General features: G+C 48.0%; 2 protein-coding genes across 2 annotated transcripts; one reads left to right on the forward strand and one right to left on the reverse strand.

Annotated features, from left to right (window-relative positions):
* Positions 1-275: 275 nt before the first annotated feature.
* ABOM_012192 (monooxygenase) lies at positions 276-2,404 on the reverse strand (the record flags this gene model as incomplete). The annotated part of the gene is made up of 5 exons (XM_022539320.1): positions 276-1,090; positions 1,137-1,279; positions 1,326-1,981; positions 2,030-2,109; positions 2,215-2,404. 5 exons carry the CDS (start codon positions 2,402-2,404, stop codon positions 276-278), a joined length of 1,884 nt encoding a protein of 627 aa, XP_022382964.1.
* Positions 2,405-3,451: 1,047 nt separating this feature from the next.
* Positions 3,452-6,660, forward strand: ABOM_012193 (uncharacterized protein; the record flags this gene model as incomplete). Its single annotated transcript, XM_022539321.1, has 5 exons — positions 3,452-3,894; positions 3,951-4,116; positions 4,193-4,729; positions 4,843-5,230; positions 5,285-6,660. 5 exons carry the CDS (start codon positions 3,452-3,454, stop codon positions 6,658-6,660), a joined length of 2,910 nt encoding a protein of 969 aa, XP_022382965.1.
* Between the last annotated feature and the right edge of the window lie 2,888 nt (positions 6,661-9,548).

Genomic DNA, 9,548 nt, shown 5'->3' on the forward strand with positions numbered 1-9,548 from the left:
CGGTTTCGTGACTCCTGAATAAGCCCAAGATAGGATGATACTCCAAGTTAGTCATGATGTCTTACATTCCTAGTTTGATACGATTGGAAGAGACAAGAAACCATCACCAAGGCTCGTAATCCAACACATACGCTCGAATGCCGAACCACAGAGTTATGGGAGGACACTACCGCAAGGTGTTATACAGTTGAGCATAAGTCATGCTTGGCTCCATAGTATCTGAGTTTTAATGTGAAAGAAGTCGTAATCACACCTACGCAGTCCATCGATAAGAACTAGCAACGCAATATATCCTTCATACAACCAATAGCCGTCTTCAAACTCTGCTCATCTACACATGCCGCAAAGACAACCCGATCTGGACGCACGATGATGTATTTCGCACGAACTTCCGTGCGAATGAGGAATGGTTCATAATAGGTAGGCTCGGGGCGGCCCCTACACAGCGGTGACCGGGCAAACTCTTCAGCGCTCGCGATCTGAAACAGATTTTTTTGATCACCAACTTCACGCTTTGTGATATCCTCAATGACAAAGGGAACTTGGTCAGCAGCGAATTCTCTTCGTGAAAGCTCCTCTACTTCCCCCAGAACCGTCCGAGTGCGCGCTAGCTCCTCATCATTGCGTAGATAAACGAATAGCCGGAAGATACTCTTCTGCTTAGAGCGGAAGATGACATCGTCGGTGAAAAGCACCTTTCCAGTCATATCCTTGCAGAAGACTTGAGGCAGGTTCAGGCCACCGTTGAGCTCCGGCAGGAAAGGCATCCCTTCAGAGTGTACATATCGGATCAACCCGTCCTTTCGTCGCCCCAATTGGAGATGGCGTTTCCAGCTGGGAAATAGTTGGGCCAGCCAAAGATACCAGTCCCGTATGAAGATTTTGCTGGAGTTGGCTTCGCACACAAACTTCCCATTCTCGATTGTCGTAGCTAGAGACTTCTCAAGTTGTTGCTTTCGCTCCTGATACCACGCATCCAGGACTTGTTCGTGGAATTTGGGGGTGGTTGGATGATGATGACATAGTAGAGCGAGTCGCCATGCTAGGGAAGCAGCATCGCGAAATCCCGACGCAATCCCTTGTCCTCCGACTGAAAAGGTTAGCTTCGACATGATATCGACCGGCAGGGAACTTACAAGGAGGAAATACGTGCGCAGCATCACCACAAAGGATAACACGGTCCTTCGCCCAGGCATTGCAGCTGCGTGCGGAAAAGGTAAACGGGCGGGATCGGATAACATGTATACAGTCTTCAGGGAATTGTACATCATGCGGAAGACTACGATATAAGTAAGAGGTGGGGTATGGGGTCTGGACTGACTTACTTATATTGACTTCCCCGATGTGTCACATAAGGGAAGACAATCTTCTTTATCGATTCCGGTTTCGCCATCTCGTAGCCGTCCTCCCCTGGGTGAACAACAAATTCGAATCTCCACAGCCGGTCTGATTGAAGACCGAATCGTCCGCATACGGCGGGGCGATTCGGATTGCAAAGAAAACGGAACTCATAGGGAAAGAAGAGGTCATACACTTGTTCCGGAGTATATCCCAACGTCCACAAGGGAAACGCTGGGTGTGACTCCGGTGTGGGCAATGCGATTTTCCAGTTCAGTGCTACCCAAGTCTCCTCGTAAAATTCCCTACTCGCAGAGTCAGTGAAGCACTTAACGGCGATAGCATATGGCACATACTCGGTAACTTTCTCCATATGTACCCCTTTTGGCTCCAGATACTGTTTCCGTGTAAACCCCGTCTTGCCATCCGCGCCAACGAAAAATCGCGCGCGAATTCTCTGTTCAGTTCCTTGTGCATCTTGATACTTGCAGTAGATCCACTGCTCATCTTCGCACAATTCATACACTGTGGATTCCGACCTCAAAACGCAAAATGTGCTATGTGACATGGCCTTTCGCAAATTATTTTCGAGTATAGGTTGTTTGTGAGAGATAAAGCCTATGTGACCTGTTCCCCCGGCCGTCTAATACAATCAACACCAGCACTATTAACACTAGTACACTAGACTCACCGTGCTATAATTCAAAGCGAGAAACGGGCTTTTCTTCAAGACTGGCTCTGTTCCGCCGATAAAGTTGAACATACCCATACCTAATATCACAAGTCAACAATGTGGGATCCAATTGAAAAGGAGAAGAAAAAAACAACGATGGTACTGACAACTGCCGATCTCACTAAAGATCGAATCATATATACCGACCCCTTGGAGAAAGCGAATGCCGTCCTCATCCAAGGCGATTCCACGAGGATCGGTGGTGATATCAGCTTCTCGCTCTAGCACCACATTAGGAACCGACATCTGGCCCAAATAAGCCGAGAGCATAGCCCCGGTTGGGCCACAGCCACAAATGACTACATTTGTGGTTTCCCAATCCTCAGTCTCCATGGCCTAGGTTGAGGATGCTGTTATGATGAGAGGTTGCGACCGCACGAGACCGAAAGAACACACTGCGAGGAGCTGTTACGCGTGTTTTTATAATGCTACTAGTAACAATAAACTCGGCCCGACACGGTCGAGCCTTTCCTGCAACCTTGTCGAGAATATTATCACACTTGCATGCTTGTCCTGCGGGGGTCCTGCGGGACACGTAGCATTCGCGGGACGTTGCGACGGTTACCTCTACATGCCTGCATCTTGTCCGCAGAAAGACAACGGATTCCATATGGCTGGGAACGACACCAAAACAATCCGTAGATCAACAACTTGTGCCATAGGTGGTTCGCGCTTTCGAGCATCCGGATACCCTACTTCCGTCGGCGTGCACGGAGTATATTTACAAAGCTAACCTTTTTCGACATGGATATTTTACCAATCCTTGGTATTTACCTCTTCTATATATTCCAGTACTTCGAATAAGCCAATACATACGACCATAGGGTGTGGAGAACAGGGCTTCCCGTCCGCTCAGCCGTACTTAAGCCACACGCCGGGAGGTTAGTAGTTGGGTGGGTGACCACCAGCGAATCCCTCCTGTTGTATGTTTTTTTATTTAGTCTGTCTGTATTTTGTGCTATTGCTGCCCTTACATTCAGCCTTCAGTCTTACCTTCAGGCTTGCCCTTGAATGTCCGTTGAAACAAAGGAGGGGTATCTAAAATGCACCCATGACCCCGTCGTGCCACCTCAGAACCGATTAATTCCAGAGCCTTTTTTCTAAACATTTGCCATAAGCTCTCCTTTCACGATCTCCTCTCTGGCTCTGGACAGGGATAAGCGCAACTTTGGTCGGCTGTGTTTGGAAGCCCCCTACCACTCTAGCGTCACACTGACCGCTTGGGTTGAAATAGAATGCGGTTGGGCTATCGACGGTTACCTCCAGCCGCCTGCTCTTTACCCCATAAATGCCAGCATAGACCATACGGTGGCCCTCCAAATCCTTGACCTTTGTCTATCTGATAACATTCCCCTTTGAAGCCACTGATTATTATTCTGCATGGGCGATCCAATTTCTTTGGCTGGGAGCGCAGTAGGCGTTATCTCGCTTGGCCTCACAGTCTGCCAGGGCCTACTGGCTTACTATGGACCCTTCAAAGCGTATGATGAACAGATTCAGAACGTCTCAAACCGTATAACAAGTTTCGACAGCATTTTAAAGGCGTTACAGGATGTTCTCGCTAATGCGCAAGTTTTTTCTTCTCCCCTGACGGCTCAATCAGCAACAGTCGCCCTCGACTCCATCTTTAATTGCCAAGATGGACTAGACAGACTAAGCAAGATGTTAGATAAGTGCAAAAGCACGAGCACGATATGTTTTAGTTCCAGAATTCAGATCAATAGGATATTGTATCCTTTCAAACGCGATACTCTGATGGGAATATTGGAGATGGTGAGCTGGCTGCAAGCTCATCTTAACACGTCGCTGCAAATACTGAATATGTGAGTCTGAGCTAGAGGAGAAAGTGAGTATATTATCGCTAATTGGAAACATGAAGGGCTATGTTGGCTGTCTCTCAGAAGCAAATAGACACGGTCCTCACACACTCGGCATCAACCGCCCTCGATACCAGCCAGATGTTACTCGTGGCTCAAAGGTCTAATCAGCGCGGTAGTAGTATTGAGCACAGACTAGAAATGCTTGAAGATTATCTTAAACAGATGGTATTGCTATCCCCTCTGATCCAGTCTCGAAGAGTTCCACCCTTGAGCTGCTAATTCCAATTTTACGGAAACTTAGCAAAATGACAACTCCCGTAATAAAGCTCAGCCAGCTCTCTCACCAGGCCTACTCCAATCGGCGTTAGAGCACCAACGAATCCTGGATGAAGAGTCGCATAATCAGGGAACTATCATAGTTTCTCAGCGGAATCGGCGCCGAGCAACATGCTCATGTGGCTCCACATGCTCTGGGAGAGCGCGCAACGCCACTTCAGCTTGTCCTAGTGAGCGTAAGCTGCACACAGAAAGCAAAGCCATCATTACTTTGCTACATCGCCGAATATTCTGCAGATGGGCTCTGCGAATCTCCCTTGAGACATCTTTTTCAAGCACAATTGGAGCAGGGGGCTTCTCAATTAGCCCTAAACTTGAATTTCGTGCCATTGTGCCAATAAATTCCGAGATATTTAGCGTACTTTATGGTGCAGAGGAGACTTTCAACTCACAAGATGTCTCTACTGTGTTACAGAGTACCCAGAAGGCCCTGTTTGAGGCCTTTCGTGAAGGCAAAGCATCAATTTCGGATGCTCTTCAAAGTGGCGAGACTATTCTACATGTGAGTATCAATTCGCTACGGATGTCTTAAACTTCCACCCATAGAAATACTTTGGTGCTGCTGGAACGTCTGAGTCTCTCAGTTGAATGTCTTTTTACTCATCAGAACTACAGAAGGTCACTCGCTGGCAAATTTACAGTTCACACTGGGATACACGTTCACGGCTTACCTGGCGTTCCTTTATCAAAAACCTCTTACAAGCGGGCCTTTCTCCGGACCGTGCGAACGACTGCGGTGAGACTCCTGCCGACATCATGGTCGATCGTTTTGGTTATAAAGGTAGCGATCTGGAAAGGCAGCAAATAACGATTGATATCTGTTCAGACTTACTGAAAGCTGGGGGATATATGACCCGAGAAGCGCTAGATTGGAGGCATCGAGAGAATACTATCGACCCTGCTTACTATCTAGACAGACTTGATGGACGTAGGAATGATAATTTGTGTGAAGACTTTAGCTTCCGCCTTATTTGGAGAATTGCCCATGAGAAAGGGCTCCAGGGTAAGTACACCTCAAAGAGCAATCTGAAAGAATGTGACGCTGATTTAAACCAAGACATCGACCTCCCAGAAGAGCTACAGCCACTCGTGTACAAATCCAGGAAACTTATAACAGCACAGCTGAGAAGAGGGGTTAATTTCCATCGATGGATCAAAACGTATACTCGTTGGGGAGATGGTTTAGCCCTAATCCTTAAATCTGGTCATGCACCAACCAAAGGCGCCCTTATAGCGGCATGCGAAGCGAACTGTGAGGAGAGCGTCAAGATATTGGTGAATGATCAAAGGTGCTTTATTGGAGAGGAAGAGCTTAGAGTCGCCAGCTTTCATCCCAACCAAGCTATTGTTGATCTCATTGTCAGCGAATTCATTTATCGCAGAAGGCGGTTACAGGCTCTCGCAGAGGCACACTTACCGAGAGATGTCCAAGACCAGTTACGCATCGAATCCCATAGCCTACTGAATATCCATGCTTATGAAGTATACACACTACTTGCAGCAAATTCTGTGGATTTGGGAGGCCTCCTGGAGCGCCATAGATGGTCAGTCTTTGACTGTGTCGGTGTCAATCTTGATTTGGCGGACCGGTTATGGAGTGTTGGCTTCCGAGGCGTGGATGAAACCGATGATGACAACGAGACGTGCCTGACAAAAATATGGAAAAACACACCACCCTGTGATTTGGAAGTCTTCCTGCAAAAGACTCGCTGGTTGATCAGTAAAGGTGCCGATGTCTATCACCAAAAGCCATCCGGGTCGGCCTTGCATGACATAGGACATAGCGTGGGATCAATTTTATACTTGATGGAAGAAGAGGAAGGCTCTACTTCGAAGATTCATTCACTGAGTGAACCTTCAAAGGCCTTACTGAGAACAGTTCTTTCCAACAAGACTCGAGATTATTGTGACTGTGCCTGCTCTCGGAACGGATGCTCTCCACTGACGATGCTTTTGAGCGGACTTTTGCCTACACGAACTGACCATGAGACTGTAGCCAAGCTTATTCGTCTCTTTGCTACATTATTGAGCGTTGTTCTCTTTCACTCAAAACCCGAGTCGGAGCTTGATGAACACTCCAAGAGGCATTTGAGTGTTGGTATACTTCGGTTCACTACATTCAAAATCTTGGATATCACTCATACTTGCTCACACGAGTACAGAAAGATCAAGCCGGAAGAAATAGAAGAGATCCAAGATGAAGAGAAATTCTTAATATTTGATCTTGAGAGGCTATTGGCACAATTTCTCGAGGAATCGGATGTGCACGGCTTGCAACTTCCGAGCTACATAACAGGACTGTGGAGGAAGAACATGGCTTCATTTCTATCAACACCAAGACCTCATAGTGTGAAAGAAATTACTCAAATCCTTGAGTCGGGAGTTATCCTTGATGGTTACGGGACTCGAGGGGGAAAGTTTTTTTCGTCCTAGCTGCGGCCGAGGATCATTAAAATGGAATAAGGGTGCTGCGGGAAGAAGATTAGAGCAAAACCTCGTGAAGTGCTAGGGGGTTTAACCCCCGGACCAGAAGGCCCCCGCCATCACTCCTCATGATGCAGTTCAAGCTCCGCCAAGTTCAGCTTTTGCCCTATAGTTAGGACCATCAATACCGTTTATAGAATAGTTTGTTTGTGATAACACATAAAACCCTGGCTTGTATCAGTAATATCAGTAGTAAGGTATCATCAGCTTCTTTTTGCCTAGGCACAATTCATGAAGCCTTCGATTCTGCACGTATTGTTCCACTTGATGATCCCATGAATCAAGTAAATGATATGTATAGGTATAATAGAGGGAAAGGAGCAAAAGTGAGCTGGGAAGTCTTATCCTGTTCAGTTTGGGGGTAGCGCCTACCCGTCTCATTTGCGTGAATTTAACTTCTTCCTAGTGTGGGTGTATAATATTTGAACACATAAGGGTCTGAAGTGCCCTGAGGGCGAGATAAATAGCGCAGCAAGCCACCCACGCCGCGCCTGGTGAGCACCACCATACTTAGGCTGTTGTATGTTATTTTATAATTTATTTTTGAATACTAGATCTATCTTTCCTAGCATCGAAACTGATTTCTAGAGTGGTGGCTATGAAGAGCCGCGTGAGTTCGAACATGTCCGCCACCTGGGACCCTCTCGGCGTTGGTCTGCGCTGTGCATTAGCCCTTGCCGGCAGCCGACCGAGAAAGAAGTTGAAATACATATATACTCGTGGTATCGGTTCTGATGGTCTAAGGCTATCGAGAGCCGGCCGCAGGTACTCACTGAAAAGAACGGTGCCGCCTTGAGCTCCCTTGGCAAGGGTCAATGATGTCGTTGTCGCTGCATACCTAGCAGTCGCGCTTAATCATACAATATAGTAACGCGCCTCGAATACCAAAGGCTGCCTTCAGGACTTTCCACCCACACGATGACCACCATATTGGAGTTCACGTAAATTGCTGAGGCTAGACCAGGTATAGTGGGGCTTGGAGGATGGGGGACCCGCCCAGCAACGCAGATAACGCCTCCATCATGAGTAGAAGTATCTATCTCAGAGGTGAATACTAATTCAAGCCTGTCCAGCCACTCTATAAGCGTCTCTGCTAGTGTAGAGTCGCCCCGTTGGAGTGAGGGTTGCCATCTGCTATGTAGGAGATTAAAATCACCAGCCAGTATCGTGGGCTGAGAAAAATAGGATTCGGGCAGGTTTATGAGTGGCTGTACGGCCTGATTGGGTCGGGTTGAGTTTGACCCAACCGGGGCGTTATACAGATTGAGTAGTAGGGCAGATTGCCCTGAGCGTGCAGAGATCTGGAGTAGAAGGAGATCTGATAGGGTCTCTTGGTCTGCCAGCTCAGGTCGGAGCTGGAAGGCCTGGATTCCTTTCTTTTTCCGGATATAAGTGAGGACTCGTGGTCGTCCACTTCTTACCCAGCTATCTGTGGGACTGGAGCATTCGTATGAGCGATGTCTTTTTGTGACTTTGCTGGTAAGATTATTGAATATATATGGTTCTTATATCATGATAATATCAATATCATTAAAGTATGCTTGGGAGAGGGCTATTTCATGAGCTTCAGCCCCTCGTCCTACATTCAGCTGGAGTATTGAAAGTGACTCCTTTGTTTGGTGGATTTGAAATCTCATAGTTTCTCATCCATTCGGATATCAAACTGGTTTTGCAGTTGTGGGGTGGCAAAGCGTACTGCCCTGGATGTGACTGAAGGAGTGTCTAATGGTTTTCGCAGAGGGGGAGTTGAAGGCCGGAAAGGGGAGGGCGCAGGTTGGCTATTAATAGACGTAATCTGATCCTGGGAGGTCCCGGGGGCTGGAGCGGCTGCAGTGTCAGCGGTATCCGCGGGGACTTGAGTGCAGCACTTGCTCTCTGAGCGTGCTTTAGCTAGGTTTAGGGAGCAGGTCTTGCGGATTTCAGCTTGCTGGGCCTTGGTGCATCGGGACCCTGACTTGCTGGGGCGGAGGAGGCATTGTTCATAGTCTGCTGGATGAGGGTCGTGGCAGTGTAGACATCTCGGGGGACAGGTATGAGGAGATAGTGCAGCGCAGTGGTTAGTATGGTCCTCCTCAGTATGTTGCGTGGAGCCGCAGAGGCGGCAGCGGGGATCGCGAGCGCAGGATCTAGCGTTATGCCACTTCCAGCAGCGGTTGCATTGTATAATCTTTACTCTTCTAGATAAGGGTTGGGCGTTGGTAATCATACCGAATAAAGATAGCCGTGTGGGGAGCATGGCCTTGCTTGCTTCAGGGAAGTTAATAAACCAGCTTGAAGAGATAGTATTTGGATTGGCAGCGCTGACAGGGGTCTCAGTTATAGCAATGGGGGTCAGGCCGGTGGCTTCAGCAACCTCGGCAGATAATAACTCAGGGTTTACAGGGACCATAGAGTATTGACGCGCTGTAAGCTGGCCGACCTTTCTTGGTATGTTGGTAACTCGATAAGAGATCCAGCGAGAGCTACGCTCAATTTGGCAGTTGTGAAAGAAGGCAGAGATAGTCTCTTTCTGAGCCTCCAGGGCTGTGAGGGTGTCTGGTGATGTAGGTAGAAGGGCAAATCCAGTCTTGATAGATTGGACGCCCTTAAGTACTTTGCTATCCGCACCCAGATGAGAACGGAGGTTAGTGTAGATAGCAAAGGCGTCCATGTTTTTGGCATTATAGTTCGGCGGAAGGCGTACAAAGAGGCGGGAGTCGGGCAGTTGCTTTGGAGCAGGGGGCAAGATCCTTGGCTTGTTACTATTTCTTGGGATGGTGGCAGAGGCAGCAGCTTTATCAGGTGTCTGAGTGGCTGTTGCGTATGTTGACTGAGCGAGACCAGAGGGGGGGCGAGAG

Source organism: Aspergillus bombycis, assembly GCF_001792695.1.
Source record: "Aspergillus bombycis strain NRRL26010 chromosome Unknown contig00233, whole genome shotgun sequence".
NCBI classification, from domain to species: domain Eukaryota; kingdom Fungi; phylum Ascomycota; class Eurotiomycetes; order Eurotiales; family Aspergillaceae; genus Aspergillus; species Aspergillus bombycis.